Below are 17776 nucleotides of genomic sequence, written 5' to 3'. Positions count from 1 at the left end.
CAAGGCCTCGATGAGTATGGAAGAGGCAGGGAGAAGGGACAATGAGAGGCAGGGAGAAGGGACAATAAACCCCACTCTGCTGCAGTTTTGCTGCAGGCCAGCAGGAGGCAAAGCTTCCTCCTTCAGGAACAAACGGGAACAAGCTTCTACCATTTTGTCCTTTCACTCCCCACTTCTGTTCCTGGGTCTAGCAACCAGGATCCCATTATCCCTCTGAGCTCCTGCTGAGAACTGCATTCATACTCTAGTGCAACTGCAGCCTGCCACCAAAGGGATCCCAGGGCTATTAATGTGGGAAAAAAGCCACCATGTAGCACACGATGTTTAGAAATCTCTCCTGTAGCAAAAAGTGGAAGTTTCCTAGGTACAGAGCCCACTAATCTCTCTGGAGAGATTAGGATTCCCTCTGGCTGCCAGCCTTTTGGGGAACCTACCTGTTTCCCAGCTGAATACCACTCAGCGTAGTTGTTCCGTCTCTGCTCACAAACAACCTCAGGTTACTGTCTGCAGAGAGAAAAGGAAGACAGACATCAAAATCCAGAACTCCTGAGGCTGCCAGGAGCTCCCCTCTCAGACACACAATCACCACAGAACAAGTGTGTCTCAGCAGATGCACATCCACACTTTCTGTGGTGCTCCCACAGTCACTGAGCCCATGGGAACTCCTTTCCTTGCTCCAAAGGGGAGCCTCCACAACATGCAGCTTTGGAAGAATAAAGGCAGAGATATTAATTCAGTCATACGCCTCCAGCTGCCTCTTTTAAGGCAATTCCATTGATGCAAGTTCTTGGTCAGCTTATACACATCTGAATAGATAAGATGTGGGGCCTCCCATTGCTTTGGTAGAGTCACTGGAGGAGAAACTCAGCCTGTTCTGCTGGTGAGAGGCAGCTGCATTCAGTCTAGTTCTAACCCACACTGAGTGAGGTATAACTCCCCACATGATAAGAGTGCTGCCATGTGCAACAATTTAAGGTGACTAATGGTAAATTAATGAAGCACAGATAACAAACTAGGCTCAAGTTTAAAACTTAACAGAAAACCTCAGATAAAAAAATCAGATTAAAGGTCGATTTCTATGCTAAACTGGAAAATGAAACTGAAAACAAAAGCAGCTACATTATTAGTTTTCTCCTAACAGATGCTGTGATTGCAATGGAGAAAACTCCTTCTTAAGCTCTCTGACAGGCCTGATCACCAGCACATGGTAACCCATCTTTCTGCAGAGATGTGCTGCTTCCCTCCATTGTGCTCTCCTCTTCTGATAAATACCCTTGGCCTGACCCTGGATGAAGGCCACTAGAGCAGTGCAGACAGCTGATGCAACTGATCTCCACTGTGCTGAGAATCAGTGTTTTTCCTCTCTGTCCCTGCATGTCTGAGCTACTATTCAATCTCTGCTGTCATGTGTGGAACAACAGCAAGTGCTATCTGTAAATACATGTGCAGCTCTCAAACCCACGTGGTTTATCTACCACAGAAACACCCAGCAAGCACTGAAAGCAAATAGCTGTCCAAGGGAGAAGGGAGCCCCTGGCAGATCAGATCTGACTGTAAACGCTTGGCAGCCTTGCAAAAGGAACAACCCAGACATCCCCTCTGAGGCCTCTCCTCTCACCTTCAGTATTGCTGACATCTGTGAAGTCCTGACTCTGCATTATTTTCTCCACTATATCATCAGCATCGATCCTGGTGTCATCCACTCGGGTTGGGTGACTCTCCATTGAATCCTTTTTCCTCCTGGCAAGAGGAAATCCAGGAAAAGCTTACTCAGCTTTTCAAGACACAGACTTCTACATACTGTCCTGCTTTTCTCGGCCAGTCTCCTCCTCAGTGGCCCCAATCTGATCCACTGCTGCCTGAAGACAAAGGAGCAGGCTCTGTCCCTCCTTCCCACAGAAAGGCCTTTGCTCCACCGTTACTCACCGGGAGGGTCTGTCCAGCAGGAGGGGTGGTCTGGGGGGCCGAGGAGGCTTCTCCAGTTTGTGTTCCCTCTCCCCCTCAGGGTACTCCACGGTCATGCTGAGCCCCCCCGAGGCGCTGCTGCTGGTGGACGTGTTCCGGCGGTGGGTCAGGTCGGACATGCTGGAGGAGCGCGAGTGCTCCGTGCTGTAACCTGCCAACACAGGGGTCACAAAGCTCAGCTGCTGCTGCTCCCACTCCTGGCAGCACAGCTAACAGGCAGGGCAGCTCCACAGCAGCACTTCTGCCACTGCACACAGAGGTTTAGACATCTGTGAGCTCATCTGCAGACACTGAACAGGAGGCTGGTATTACAGAGCAGGGTGAGAGACATGGCTGCAAATCACTCTCACAGGGGCTCGTTGCAGGAAGGAAAAGGGATGGCAGAGCTGTGTAGAGCAGTGGTTACCAGAGATCTTGGACTGCTGGCTGGCATAGCTCGAGTTCCGCGAGTGCCCTGAGTGGAAAACTTCCTCTGGGCTGGACAGGTTCTGATCCGACTCTTCTGGGACACCTGCCAAGGAAAAGAGGACACTGCTTACACCATAACCAAGCCAGCACATGCTGCACCGACCAGCTGGGAGTGAGGACTGATCTTAGAATGACAGATCAAGGAAAGGGCACTCTACTGGCCAGAGCCCTGCTACACAGGCCAGCACAGGGCTTAGAAACACCCAGGGAGTAGGGAAGAGCACAGTGAGTTTCTCTGTCAAGTTTATCACTATTTCTATCCAGCACATGAATTTACAAATATCTCTGGGGACTTGTCTAGAAGGACAAGCAGTGCCTGAAACTATCCATAATTAAAAGCATCAAGACCAAGTAAGCATCAGATGGCCACTGGCAGTAAAGTATTTCCACCTCATTTGGGTGCTTCTGGTACCACCTTTCCCTTTCTATTACTTGTGAGAGAGCCTGTACCATTTAAATAATCTCTGAATGTGATGCAGACACTTCAGCATAACCCCTTCTCCGTTACTAGCCCTGCTTGTCTCCCTTGCAGGAAGCTTATCCAGAAGTGCACAAATGTAACACATTAGCCAGCTTTTTAAGAACACCACTTGCACCACGTGCTCTGTCAACTGAGGGGATGAGACTTGAGTGCTATTTTGGTGCAGTGTATCTGCCTGCACATTTGGAATGTGCTGGGAAGGAAAAAAACTGATGTGAAAATGCAGTGCCCTTGAAAACAGGCTCATACAGAAGCCAAAGAACTGCATCAGCAGCTGGAACAAGGCCACTAGACCTTAAACCAACCTCTAAAACCTTCAGAGGAACTTTTCTAGAAGATAAGTCTGAGCAACAGAATAGCTGAGTGCAGAACAATGGTAAGTATCATTGAACACAGTGGAAAGCAGGGATGAGTGCAGTGCATGAATTATTAAATCCCCAGCAAAAAGAACAAATTGCTTTATCTCCACTAACAGAAATATGCATGTGGCAAATATTCAACCTTCCTCTCCTCAGTTACACTTAGATGGTTTTGTTATTCTCAATATTCTGGATGAGCAATGGGCTTGAGGATGGGTGAGGGAAATAATGAAAAATTAAAGAGTGTCTGTGCTTGCAACTGCTGGGAAAAACCAAGGAGTGTCCAGGCACAGCCACACAGTGCAGGGCTCCAGGGTGGGCATTCAGACCTGAGCTGAGGATGGCAGTTCTTGGCTTGGCCTGGCGCAGGGAGCCAATTGTGGAGGAGCTGCTGCTGCTGGTGGTTCCCTCGCCCTTGCAGGTCAGCTGCAGAGTGGAGTCCTGCCCTGGGATGGTGATGGACTTGGCGGTGGAAGGAGGCCTGGAATCAGAAGGGAAGGAGGTTACGGACTGCCAGGCAGGGGTAAAGCATCATTCTGTCCATCCCACCCCTCTGACCAGCAGCTCAAATGGGATGTTGGGTTTTGTTTTCCCACGTGCAGGACTGGCGTCTTCCCTACCTTGGACTGCATTACAAGAAAAACCAAGTTTTTGAGGTAAATTAAGGTAAAAAGGGGGCATTCATTCATTTATACAGGACAGCAGGCTCAGAACTTGCACTGTCCTCCAGGACACCATCCAGAGCTGCCCTTTCACCCCCAGCATGTGTCCACTGGCCAGCTGGCCTCACAAACAGGAACCAGTTTGCTGTTATCCCATTCTCAAGTCCAGCCTCCTTTCTCTTACACCGCTCTGGCCAAAATGAAACCTTTTATCCCAGCAACCCTGTTCCCTTATGAGAGCACTTTTACAACAATCAAATAACCTTTCCCTTTTTTAACTGACTATTAAACTCTTCTCAGTGAAACTAAAGTGTTTTTCCAGCTGTCAGAATTATTTTTCTGGTTATTCCGTGAGCCTGCAACATCCCTTTGTAAATGCTGACTGCAGGGCAGAGCTGTGAGTGCCTGGAGCCCCCTCCCTTCCTCCAGAAGTGCTTTTGGGTGGAAGCCACAGCATGTGCAGCATGGCAAAGTGAATATTCCTCTTGGAGCCCTAACCTCTCTGTAGCCTGAAGTCTGAACTGGAACTAAAGGATCATATTATGGATTTTAAGTGAGGAGTGAGAAATAAAATCTTTTGTCTCACTCAGAGCTCTGAGGGAAGATGTTACATGAGAAGGGATCTTTGCAGTATTTTGGAAGACAGAATATTTAATGTGGGCAGCTGAATGGCTATAAAGCTTTCAGGAAACTCACAGCATGCCTTTACCAGGAAAAAACCCTCCCTAATCACCTTATCAGTGATTTGCATGCACCCAGGTGCTTCGGAGACTTCGCTTCACAGGTTTTTAAAGCTTTTACAACCTTTAGCAAGCAAACTGTTCCTGCAGCAGCTGTGAGAGCAGCCCCTTGGTCTGTCAGCTCAGTTGCTCTGCCCCTTTCAACAACCCCAGCAGGAGAAGGTTCATGGAGTGCTGCAAAAAAATCAGTGCTTGGAAGTGATTTCCCAGCACAGTTTAATTCCTGACTAACCCTCTAATTAGTGTCATTTACCAGAAGCTCTACTGATCAAGGACTATTCCACATGCAAAGTTTCTATTTTTAGATATTTGCACATCATCAACATAAAAGGGAAAAGTGGGAATGACTGCAAAAATCCTTCAAGAAAATTAGGTTTGACTTTCAGACTGAACCGACTTACATTAAATGGATATTTATATCCTATTCTGTGTAACTTTCAGGCATTCTAAGAGTGGGACTTGCTTCCATTGCAAAGGAGCAACAGGTATTTTTGTAAGACATTATTACCAGACATCCTAGTACTCTAGATTTAGAACATCTGTTACTGCTACAATTTGGTTTAAGATACTCAAAACTTCTATATTACACTTTCTTCTGAAGCAGAAATTCTTCAGAATCAGGTGACACAGATGATGGGTTTAAAAGTGTCAGAAAATACTGCAGGACTATGAAAAGCCACTCACAAAACAAACCTACCAAAAATTATGCAGCATTTTAAAGAATTTGAGCTAATTTATACACTCCAAGCTAGATCCTAAAATTAGACCTTTTAGCCCAGAATAAAACTGCTACAAGAGCTGGCCTCAAGGTAAAGCTTTTTTCTCTCATACTGTTGGGAGGCAACATGAAATATTCCTTTGGGCACATGGCAGCCCTGCTGTGTAGTCACACACCTTCCAGCACACCACAGCAGGGCTGGACTGTGATGCTGCACTGTGGGGTGAGGGAAGATGTGGCCAGGATATTTGTTGATTCACCAACAATTCTTTAAGCAGCAAAACTGCTCCCCAGCCTAACTGTACGTATTCTTTCCTGTTATTATGCATTAAAAAAACCCTACATTACTGCAATTTCCCTGCTAATTAATACAAGTTGTGAGCCCTGTAGAAAAAAAAAAATTAAAATGATTCAGCCTTGAAGTATTTTGGTTGCTGTTTCGATCTGAGATCTTTATCCCCCATGGTATGTGCTGAAGCATGTCCACTTCCAAGACTGTTTTCTTTATTGACCTTTCTCCTCTTGGAGGTCAGTGAAACCAAGCCCAGAGCCATGAGAAATTCTATCCTTCATGCAAAACATGAAGTTTGTAATCAAAATCTCCTGGTTGCTAAAACCTAAGTTGCACCAACAGGGAAAACACTGTGCACAGCAATAATCAGAGCTGGGAAAGCCAGAGCAGAGAACAAAACCAATTAACAGCACAGGCTGGCTGTAGTTCTCTGGGTGATTCAACCAGTTTTACTGTACTTCCCAACATCAAGTGCATCTTTTCCCCTCCCTTCGTCAGTTTTAGTGTCTGTCCAGAATGGGGTACAGCCAGGAACTCACGTTTTGAAGCAGGGGTCCCCAGAGAGCAGGGACATTCCAATCGTGACCTGGAGAGGGGACACAAGGCACATCATTAGCCATGCTGCACTGAGCTCCTCACCTCACAACAGCCAGGAGCTCAAGGGCTAGGTGTAAAGATCAGCCAGATCTAGCTCCTTTCCCAGGGAAATCAGCTTCAGGGATTTAGCAAAGCATTTCCCTCCCTGCCCCAAATCCCTGGCATCAGTAACTCCAAGTGGCAGTGGCTCAGCAGGACACCAGCTGGGTCATGCTGACAGTGCCTTGTAACATTTTCCCTCCCTCCTGTTCCTGGTATTTTTGTCAAAGGTCACTGCTTGGCCAAATCAATGCCAAATTATCAAAGGGCAACTCTGATAATGGAAAGCTTCCCAAGTCAGTCTAGCAGCAGAAAAGTAAAACCCTCTGTCTGTACATAACAGGACGTCCTCCCAGGCCTGGCACTGTGCTGTGATCTCCCCAAAGCCCTAAGCAGGATTTTACTGTGTAAGTTCTAGCTGTTGTACCTTTAGGATGGAGTTGTCCTGTCGGGTGTTCTTAGTATCATATCCTTCCAGCAAGCAGCAACGGACAGTGGATCCAGAGCCTGCAAATTCTGCCAGATTTAGATCAGCAAAGCCCAGCTGCAGCCAAGAAAACAATGGAGGAAAGGTGAGAGAACAGACATTACTCCATAAAGGGACACACAGTGTCACACAGACCAAAGGCAGGGAACACATCTGTGAGCACAGGCAGAACAGGAGCCAGGACACAGAGAAGATTCCCTGTTCTTGAGGATGGACAGGGTCACATTCCTCATCCCCAGCTAGATGGACACTGGGAAGCCTTCAGGAAGCCAAGTCCACATGGAGGAAGGGTGTACAGTAGTGCTGGTGGCCAGGACAGTGTTAACCAGCCTGCAGCCATTGCATAACCAAGGACATGGAAGGCTCTAGGTCAACAATGTGGAAAAAACAGAATCACACATACACAAACATAATAAGGCACTCTTTGTATTGGGCCATCCCAGAATGCAGTGGAGCATGTGAACCAGGAGATGAAAGGATATTGTTACAGGGGAAAGTGACACCATCCTGAAAAAAACAACAGAATCTGGGCAGGAGCTGGAGGCCCAGAGCCATGTGGCACTGCCTGTGCCTCACCCCTCAGAGGCAGCTGCTGGGCTGGGCAGCTCCTCCCCAGCACTGCTAAGGTTTAACTAGCAAGGGGTTGGTGTGGCAGGCAGAAGGGAAGAGAAATATTTGGAGAGATTTAGTTGTGAGCTCTCTAAACCTTCTCTAACAAATGGGAAGCAAACAGGGAAGGTGACAAAGCTGAAGATCACACGCATTTTCAAAAAGGGCACCGATCCCTCCAGAGTAAATACACACACAATGAAGAGCACCTTTGTTTTCCTGCCCTAATCCCTGGTGTATTAACACAGTGTTTCAAAGAAAAAGTTACAGCTTGTTTTATGCACAGCTCTAAGAACAGAAGGCAGTTGTGCCCCATCTCATCTGATCAGGAGGACATGCTGTACTCTGTACGTGGCCAAAGCATCCAGGCGTGGAGCATCTGCGTCACAGGTCAGCTCCCAGGGGAGCAGGGAGCACAGGTGGGGCAGCAGCAGGTCCTTCTGTGCTCTGCAGCACACCCCTTCTGCCCTGCTGCTGACAGCTGCATGTCAACTGAACGGAGAGCCCCAACAGCAGCACCATCCTACGGAATTGTGGTGCCCCTGTCAGCTGAGGAAGCTGATAGAGAGTCCCAGCACAACACAGTCACTGCCAGAGGAACCCTGGCTCCCACTGTTCCAAGTCAAGAATCACAGTCTGCTCAAGATATATGACTGAGGGGGAAACAGCAGAAAGATTAATGTAGCTGCTTCCTTCATCCCAATCTCAAAGGGGAACTTCTGATGGCAAATGAAAAAAAAAAAAAAGTGGGATAGAGAGGGAACCTTTCATCAGCAAAAAAAGAATGAAAAAAATAACCTTTTTCCCTCTCTTCTCACTTCTTAAGAATTCCTTTAATGCAAGTGTTTCTTCAGCCCTTGCTGCAGAAATTTCTCTGTCTCTTCTAGCCAAGAGCTATGCTGTTTGCTAATTATTCACTGATAAGGAAAAAAACAGTGAATTTTTATCTGTTAGAGATAAACAGGACAGAGGAAAGCCACAGAGGGAAATGCAATCCATCACTGTGACAAAGACACAGCACCACCACACCAGGAGAGCAGCATGGCACAGGGGTGGCCCAGACCCAGATCTCTCCTCCTCCAGCACAGCACTAAATTCTGAGACGAGACCAACACTGGAGCACAGAGTGTGGGAGAACCCTCCAGCAACCCACACGGCGCGCTGAGGTCAGAAGCTCTTTCAGGAAGCAGACTCCCAGTATATAGAGGAAAGATCCCTTAACAAAAGGATGTTTTCAGATATAACCTTTCAGAATAGTTTCCTCAGATTTCCAGCCAGCTGATGGTGTTTCTTCCAGCTCAGGGAAAGAGTTTCTGCTTTATCAGTCCTTCCTGTCGTCTTCCGCTCTGTCACCCCTGACACCGAGGTGACATTCACGTCACACCCGAAGGTGTGCAAGGCACTGGGAAGTGCCTGGGGCACAAACAGCCCCATCAGTCCCTGCTGGGGGGGACCAGGTACAGAGGGCATTCACAAGTTTCATCTTCCTCTACACCTGCTGCTGTGACTGGATAAGTTCTCAGCTAATTAGGATGGTTTAAAAAGGTGGGGACTCATGGTGTAACATGGGAAAATAGCTGCATGGACATCACCAGAGACTTCTGCTAGAAACATCAGGAAGCCCAAATCAGTTCTGTCATGGGAACCTGCCTGGAACAAGCCTAGTTCACAGGGCAAGACTGCAATCTGGTGTGACATCTTATTTCTGAGCTGCTTCAGATCATCTTCCCAGAGAACACATGTCTTTTTCACAGCAGACCAAGCAAGATATCAGCCCAAGAGATGACAAGTACTTGAGATTTGGTCTCCAGTTCTGGCCTGGAGGAAGTCAGTCTCTTTTAAGTGCCACTAAACACAACTGGAGACTGAGCAGAAAGGAAGTAGGTTAGAACACGACCTGAATAAGGTCTCCAGGTTAACTCCACCACAGAAACATGCCTTCAGGCTTCCTTTAATTCTGCCTTCCCAAATCCTGCAAAAATCTTGAGGATGGACAATGCAAGGAGGCAAAGGCTGATGCATTTGCTATGTCTCTTCCTCCAACTATGCTGCTCTCCCTCGACATGCAGCTCTGCAGAATGAATGACCTTCCCACAGTGTGAATTTAGTGAAAGAGAAACTGATGGCCCTAGAGACCATGTCCTAATTAGCAACAAAAAAGGAACAATGCCACACTGCCTTCTCCCACCCAGCAGAGCAGAACACGGGAGCTAGTGCAGTAGACCCCTCACAGCCAGTTGCCTCCATGGCCTCAGAAAGGATATTGATGAGAAGGAATTCTTAAATGGCTGTGTATGACCAAAGTATCTGTTTATTAGAAGCCAGCAGCAGTGACTCATTTTCAAACAAACATCATTTTGGGCACTGTGTGAGCTCAGCTTCTAAGCCAACATTGTCTCTTGATCCAGCACAAGGAGGAGAAGGGGGTGGCCCATTGTCTGTCCCACAGCACAAGCAAGAAAATGCAAGGAAGAGAAACCAAGACTAAGATCCCTGTGGATCTGTTTGGCTTTTGCCTCGGTGTCTCCTGTGCTCTGGCAGGCAGAGATTTCTGCTGTAGGCTCCTGCCTGCTCTCCTGAGGCAGCGAGGTGCCTGCCCCAGCTGGCTGCTGTGCTCTGGAGAAGAGAATTGGAGTCTGTTTCTTTATTAGAGACGTGCTGCCAGAAGCCAGAGAGTTCATATCTGACTCAGAACTTCCCCAAAGTTTGAGGACATGCAGATCATCGCTCCAACCCCCATCTCATATCCATATCCAGTGCAATCTGGATCCCGTCCCAGCAAGTCAAGTTTTTGGGGAAATCTCTTAACTCAGACTTAAACTAAGAACTAATGAACATCTCTCTAGATTGGTGCACTCAGCAGCCACTGGTTTCTACTGGGTGTAAAGCACTAGCAGGAGACAAGACCATCTTCACTCTGCTACATTTGCCCTTTCTATGCTCTTACCTTTGAGTAGGTTTTTCCGCCCTTCAGCTCCTATATTGGGAAACAAAACAAAACAGGAAAAGCAGCTGTTATACGTGCTGGGGCAACAGGGGGAAAGTCATTACTCAGTCCTGGAATCTGCTCTCAGGATTCACAAGCCTCTCTCTCAAGGGTTACCACCACTTTGGTCGCTCCCTTCCTCCATCAAGGACTCTTCTGGGAGAGAGAGGCTCCGTTCCAGCATATCCTGTCCCAAACAATCTTTCCTTCCCACCACAGTCCACACAATTTTTCTTGCTGCCAAAAAGCAGCCAGTAACCAGCTGCCAGTACCCCACTGGTGGTGCTATCTGCCAGAAGCAAAGCTGGATGCTCACCTTCCGGACAGACACTCGGCAGATGCAGGGGTCCAGGAGTCCTGTGGCAGGGTTGGCACTCATTTTACACACAAAGGTGAATTTCTTTTTCCAGCGGACACAGTTTTCCTGAACTTCCTCTCTATGAGAATGAAAAAAAAAAAAATTCAAATAAAGGTACAAAGACAAATCAAGACCAGCTATTAAATATCTTTTTTAATGACTGGCATCCTAGCCCATAAAGATCCTCTGCAACAGCTTGGTTCACCTGAAACTGAACCACACAAAGGTGTTAAGTTAGCATCAAGCTTTTCACTAGTCAGTACAGGTAAAATCCACAATCCACCTAGGTTACAGAAATACTAACCATCTCACCAACAGAATTTGCCTTTAAAACTCTCACAAGCTCTGACATTTCCTGCTCAGCCGGTTCAGCTCATTCACGGTCCGGCCTCATGGAGCAAATCTCCCTACCTGAACTGGGCTGAAGGTTCACAAGCTTATCTCCCTCCAGCATGTCTGTTTGTACAGCCTGTGCACAGCAAACTGCTCTGTGTCCTGGATGGCCTGTCCTTCCCTCCTCCTCGGGCTGGCACTAAGCCAGTGGGGATGGCCAGCTTGGAGGAGGACAAAAACACATGTGGAAATGCTCCTGGTGCAAGCACAGAGGGTCACACCAAGCAAACACTGCACTTCAAAACCTGCAGGGGCTCAGCCAGGGAAGAGGTGGTTTTGCTTGCACAGCTTCTGAGCATCTCCAGGCTGAGTGGAGAAGCACATGGCTCTGGCATAGCCTGAGCCTGCAGGAGGAAGAGAAGAAGCCTTCCTGAGTGCAGGAATCACTTCAGGTACAGCTCTGGCTTCCACACAGCACTCAGGGGAAGCTGGATTTTACCTTTCCAAGGAAGCTGGTTCAAAGGAGCCTGGAAACAAGGTGTGTGGATCCTTCTACAGGGCTCTCGTTTCCTACTGAGCTTCTGCAGGACCTGATCCATTTATGGCTCAGAACTTGGCCCTCGGCCAGTTCGGTTCTCAAAGTAATGTGGCCGAGGGAGGAAGGGAAGGCACTGCTGACAGCTGTGAGTAAGCAAGTCTGACTCTTATCTCTCCTCCTAGCACAGGACAAAGGTGCAAGGGCAGCTGATAAACTGTTTGCTTTAGCAGGGAAAGGGAGGCTTCCCACCATCTGACCCGGGCCAAAGGGACTGTAAGCCAAAGGGACTGGTGGCAAAGGGGAGAGTGATCAGCTTTGGTACTGCCTCCACTCTTTCTGGGAAGGAAGGGGAAGAAGCTGTAGCTCACATTCCATTAGGGCAACCTCGAGGTGAGCCCAAGGGGACAGATCCAGGCACTCAATCCTGAGGCAGGAGGTCCCTGCTGGTCCTCCAAGACATTCTGTGGGACCAAATGTGCCAGCCAAGGCAGACATAGAGAACAGAAAAGGAGTAGCTGAAAAAAACCTGAAACCTGTAATCCTCTGTAATGCAGATAAAGGCTGGTCATCCCTGTTTAAAACAAGAGAAAACAGAAGGCAACAATTCCTTCAAGGCAGAGAAATGAAATCCCTTCCAGACAGAACTCAGGCTCGCTATTGAAGTCAGTAAAAAGTGAGACATCTAAGTGCCAAAAATACCTTTGAATCTGGGATTATTAATTCAAAATGAGATCTGGTTCTCATTACTCCACTCAACTCACCCCAGCTCTCTCAGACAGGAGGAAGAAACACATCCAGAGGGATTAAAAAGGTTTTGTCTGTAATAAAATATTCACCATGCCAGCCAAATTAGGCACGTTACATTTCAAATATGGGTGTGTTAAACCTGCCTCAATAATAAGCAGCTTAAATGACCTAAAGGAAGGAAAAACTCAAGATACAGATGAGAAAAGGTATGCAACAGAATGGAAAACCACCTGTGAACACATGCTTCAGGAACACAAGGCAGGTACAGGGGGATGCAGGAAGCACTGAATATTTTAGGAGCATTAGTCACCTTTGGAAAGGAGCTGCTGTTTTCTAGAAAGCAGGGCTAATGCTATAGCTACTACTGACACCAGAGCTCCAAGGGAATGCTGAAAGGCAGCTGCAAGTGAAAGGTGTTTAGTCAGACTGCAGCACACCTTGTTCCCAACCCTGAGCAGAGCTCTAACCCCTGCCAGACAAGAGCACTCATGGGATGCTCCCTCCAGCTCCCAGAGCCCATCCCTGGCTCCCACAGCTGCAGGATCCTCACTGGGATCAAGAGCTGCTCCAGTGTGTGAGTTTCCTTACTCAGGAGTTCTCACTTGTTTTACAATGCAGGCATGATTAAGCATCTGCTGGATGCTGCTAAGTCCAATGAAGGCTAATTACTTCAAAACGTGGTTAAAAGTACTGATTAGCAATACAGAGCTCCATAGCTAATTTGCCTTTAGCCTAAGCTCCTCTAACAGACATTCTGCTTCCTATTAAGGATGTACATTGGCTTTCCAGAACTGCTGTAGATACCACACAGTGCAAGGGATTAGGAAAAGGATTTGGGGGTGTTATGTTACCCACAGCACTGTGATCATGAACCTCAGCTGCAGGTGCACACACAGCTTAGGGGGTTTGTGCCTTTGGAACAGTCTGCACAGGGCAAGAAAGAGTTTATAAGACAAAATCCAGAGCTGCTTTCCAGTCACAAGTTTCACAATCATTCAATAATGAATTTCAACCTTTTTTGGTTTTTTATTTTAAAGGGTGGGGGCTGGGGCTGTATCATTAGACAAACAAGCAACAGCTCTATTGTTTCAAACTGAACTCTCAAAAATTAGTTCCACATTTCCAAAAGATGGCATGTGGAGAAGAAATAGGCTTTGCCTATTCACCTCCCCTCAAGCTATCCTTAGACTGATAATTAGAGAACACTAAAAAAGGGAAAAAAAAAAAAAAAAAAAAAAGGAGAATTCAGATGATGAGCAGTTTTGTATTTAGCCCTGGAATATTCTCTGATGTACAATTATGAACCATCATACCGAAACAAAAAACACCCAAGAAGCATGGCGAGGGCTGCACTGAGAGAAGTTTTCTTTCATCCTAATCACAAGGCAACTAAAAGTAAAGCAGAAATGAACAGCTTAAAACCAGAAGTGTCTAATTTTAAGTTTCACTCTGTATTTGGAGAACCAGAAATAGTTCACACCAATGCCAGGTCTAGGTGCCAATTCAACGGGTCTTCAGAAGTTTTATTTTAAAAAAGCTGTCTGTATCATTTTGTAAAAAGACTCCCAGAAGGTTGAATCTCTGCCAAGCTAAGCTTTGCCCTCTTCTGACTTCAGACTTATTCAAAGCTGTGTAATTACTCTTTCCAGACCTAAATATACCTCCTCAGAATAAACCAGTGCAATCCTGTGGCAGCTTTTGTGAAAAGCGGAGTTCTGGAAAGAGCTTTCTGAGGTTTTCTAATCCTGGAGCTGCTCATCTACCTCCAGCTCGAGGAAGAGCTTTTTGCATCCCTCATCCATCATTCCAGCTCTCGAGAGAAGATTCACCAGAAAAAGAGCACTGGAAGGTGCTTCAGCATAGCATGGTGAGAAAACAAGCAATGGGAATGATGCACAGGAGGGACCCACTGCTTCACCTGCTTTTGGAGAGGCAGCAGTGAACTCAGGGAAGCCTCCAAGGCCACTCTGGGTTGAGATCTCACACACAGCTCTGGAGACAGGCAGAAAAACACACAACAAACAGACCTTAAAGAAGAGATGCTTCCCAGCTGTGGTGTAAGTGCCACGGACAGACCAGCACTGTTACAGAAAGCTACAAGGCTCACTCTGAATTCAAGTTGGTAAAGCAAACACTTCTAGAAAAAGGCCACATATACAACCCTTGCTATCTTGGGCTACTGTGAACCTCTCTCTCACATGAAAACCCAGCTAATGAAACACTAGAGCAGAGATTAAAACTTCTATTTACAGACTCAGAGCTGAGTTGTGGGTATCGACCTTCCAACACGCCACCCGCTGAAACACTTCTGCCTTTTCTAAATGCCTGAAGCATTTAGGAAAGCAGATGTTTCACTCCTGCTTTATGGCAGTTGTCACACACATACAGTGTCATAAAAAGGCCACAGCCTTACTGAAAAGGCTGCAGCAACAAAAAAATAGCTTTTAAGGTCAAACGTTTCACTAGAGCAATGTGTCTCGGTGTGATGTTTCATGCATGGGGCAAATGTGGGAAAACCTCAGGCTAAATGGGACAGGACAGAGATAAGCACACACAAAGAGCTTCTTATTCAGATTTACTCCTCCTCCTCACACAGAGGGGAAGGGTAAGCTTTCCTATTTCTGATGCTCAGTCCACATGCTCACTGTCCCCCCTCTGAGATGTGGATCTGTGTCAGAGCCTTCAAGCAGAACTAATCCCCCTCCCAGCAGACCTAGTCCTCTGCACCCTCCTCCCTGGTTCACCACTGCAGCAGAGCAGCAGCATCTTATCTGATAAGGCACAGGAGAGATAATACCATTTTAAAGAGGCTGCCAAGCCAACTCCCAGCTCAGATTCTTTTAAGTGCAGTGAAAAACAGCCCTTCAAGGGGCCCTGACACACACCAGCAGTGTGTCTTTTGGGGAGTAAGGGAACACAATCCCTGCAATGCAGCTACAATCCCCTCAATCTCAGAGAAACAAAATATCACTTATTTCAGCAGATTGCACCTGAAAGGCCTCTTCTACACCATTTCTTTACACAGCTCTGCTTTCATCTGCAGAGACACGGTTAAAACAGTACCATGTAATTCCCAGCCCTTCCAAAGGCTGAATTAGAGCACTGACACTCCCATAGCTTGAAAAAGCCTGGAACAATCCTGCATTTTGCTCCAGAGAAGACAGTTACTATTTTAACTAGGTTATCTAGTGCAAAGCTGTAGGAAACACCTTTGATAAGTGCAAGGAAAAATCCCTGAAAAGCCTGTTTCAAAACTGAATTTCTAGGATGTTCAGGAACAACAACACCCTGGCGTTCACAGCACACCAAAATATATCCCATCCTACAAACACAGCAGGTCCTGCTACAAACAATGCCTAATCACTGCCTGTAAAATACAGGAATTACAGAAGTGGGTGAACATACATATGTAATACAAAGCAAGCCCTCATTTAGCCATTAGCTGGTTTAGAGTTACAATCCAGAACCTGCAGGTATCTCCAAATAACGGGCTGAGGACACGGCACTTCACGGCAGTACATAAGTTATTAAAGAAAAATGCAGCTCTGGGCTTTGCCATCCTGATGCCTGGCAAGGAAAAGGAGAGGAATCCACAGTGAGCAGGAAGCACTGGAGGCAGACTCCACAGGAACAGCTCACATCAGTGAAGCCTAGGGCTGCCAGCATCTGCTCAATTTTGTTGTCAAGCTCATGGAGGCAAAACACAAGTAGGGAAGCAGAAGCAAACACAATGTAGCAATAGGTGCTGGGAAGCTCAGTGGAAACACATCCCAGGAACGAGGAGTGACACACCATATCCCCTGGGGAACGTCATACAGAATCATCAAAACCAGCTGGATACACAAGGTATGCAATCCTAGTTTAACCTGGAGGCTGACATATGCTTTACGAGTTTACACGGAGGGGTTTTGCCCTCCCTGAGCAGAAGCAGTGCAGGGCTGCAGGGAACTCCCAACAATAAAGTCACTCTGCTGGGCCTGAGCTGACATCACTGGCCAGAACAACTGCCAGCACAAGGGGCTGGACGTCTCCCCCTCTGCAAACAGCCCTGTATTCTGCAGCTGACAAGTGCTGGTTGTTGCTCACTAGACATGGGCAGTTATGATGGAAAAATGGCTCAGAGACAGATGATGCAGACTGTGTTACTGAGAGAACTAAGCAAGCCTTTGTCTTTTGAAACAAGTCTTATTTGGATGTTTCACTGCAAGTGTTTTAAACAAGGGTTCAGCAGTAAGGTCACTGCATCTACCAATCTACTCACAAAATTAACTTTTCAACTCCCAGCAAACCCATTGCAATGGCCCACAGTGATACCCTCATCTCCCTTTGTGGTATCAGCTTACACTTGTTCAGTTCTTCATTCACACCAGGGCAGTGATATGTACAGGCTCCCTAAATGCTAAACGTGCACACCAATGCTTTTAGAATGAGCCAATTGCACAACCCGGTGTTTTTGAGGGAGAACAAGGCAAGCTCCAAAACTTCTGCAGGGCTTCACCTGCTGTCTCACAGCAGGAGATGGACATACATGCACTCCTGCTGTTCACTGGCAGCTGGGGAGGAGTGAACAGGGAAGGAAGAGTAGGGGAAAGTCAGCTCAGGAAACCAGATTCCACTTACGCAGTTAAGAGCACAGGCTGCCTAATCCCTACTTGACTGGACATGAGACAAATACAGGAAAAAGGATTAATGGCAAATGTACAGGAAAAAAAAACCAAAAACAAAAAACAACAAACCAGTGGGACAAACTCCAGCCACAACTGAGAAACCAAGCTAAGGAACAGTCAGGGCAGCTTCACTGGGGGACAGGGGACGATGATGACAGCACTGAGTATGTGAAAGGCAGCTGAGGAAAGAACTGGAGCAAAAACAATAAGGCAAGCATGAAATAAAAACAGTATTCAAAGAATGATTTAGATAGCACCCTTAGGAATAAGCTGGCATCTAGCAGGCAAGGGACTGACATTTTATGGCTTTAACCTTATTTCCAGAAAAAGCCTATTTCTGTAAGGTACATCTTTGGAACTGTGTGTTACAGTTCCCTCCAAGGCAGCGATCAATCTTGATGAAGGTCCACCAGTACAAGCAGGGAGTGATAATCCCTCCTGGAGAATGGGAGTGGCAGTCAGTCAGCAGAACAAAACCCTCCAGCATCAGCATCCCTAGCTGTGTATGAACAGCTTCTTTGAAAGCAATTCAGTTATGTCTGCACTCCAGTGACATGAACCCAGACATGTGTCTTTTGGAAGTGACAGACATGAAATGCTGCACCTCATGCACCATGTCCCATAGGCAAGAGCTTTCCAGTGCAGTGCATCCCATGTACTCCAGATCACTGCACTAGGCAGCCAGGCTCTCCAGTACATTCAGGGCTTCTCAAACCACTGGGACTTATTC

The 17776-nt window shown here is 47.0% G+C and overlaps 1 protein-coding gene across 4 annotated transcripts in view; it reads right to left on the bottom strand.

Moving 5' to 3' along the window:
• The window catches only part of FAM102A (family with sequence similarity 102 member A), a 37058-nt gene that overhangs the window by 5610 nt on the left and 13672 nt on the right, over window positions 1-17776 (bottom strand). For 2 of the 4 annotated variants that reach the window (XM_041406584.1, XM_041406583.1), the window contains exons 3-11: window positions 10720-10840; window positions 10365-10394; window positions 6749-6865; window positions 6225-6271; window positions 3603-3754; window positions 2372-2476; window positions 1927-2116; window positions 1619-1740; window positions 435-504 (exon numbers count right to left, since the gene is read on the bottom strand). In XM_041406584.1, coding sequence (XP_041262518.1) covers window positions 435-504; window positions 1619-1740; window positions 1927-2116; window positions 2372-2476; window positions 3603-3754; window positions 6225-6271; window positions 6749-6865; window positions 10365-10394; window positions 10720-10840 — 954 coding nt within the window. Of the gene's footprint in view, window positions 1-434; window positions 505-1618; window positions 1741-1926; window positions 2117-2371; window positions 2477-3602; window positions 3755-6224; window positions 6272-6748; window positions 6866-10364; window positions 10395-10719; window positions 10841-11065; window positions 11208-17776 lie in introns of those variants that run through there. The other 2 variants (XM_041406586.1, XM_041406585.1) reach the window with 2 other exon arrangements.

Source organism: Onychostruthus taczanowskii, unplaced genomic scaffold (assembly GCF_017590055.1).
Source record: "Onychostruthus taczanowskii isolate IOZ18803 unplaced genomic scaffold, ASM1759005v1 scaffold25, whole genome shotgun sequence".
NCBI lineage: Eukaryota > Metazoa > Chordata > Aves > Passeriformes > Passeridae > Onychostruthus > Onychostruthus taczanowskii.
Note: the sequence above shows the minus strand (reverse complement) of the source record. Positions and strands in the feature narration are given on the sequence as shown.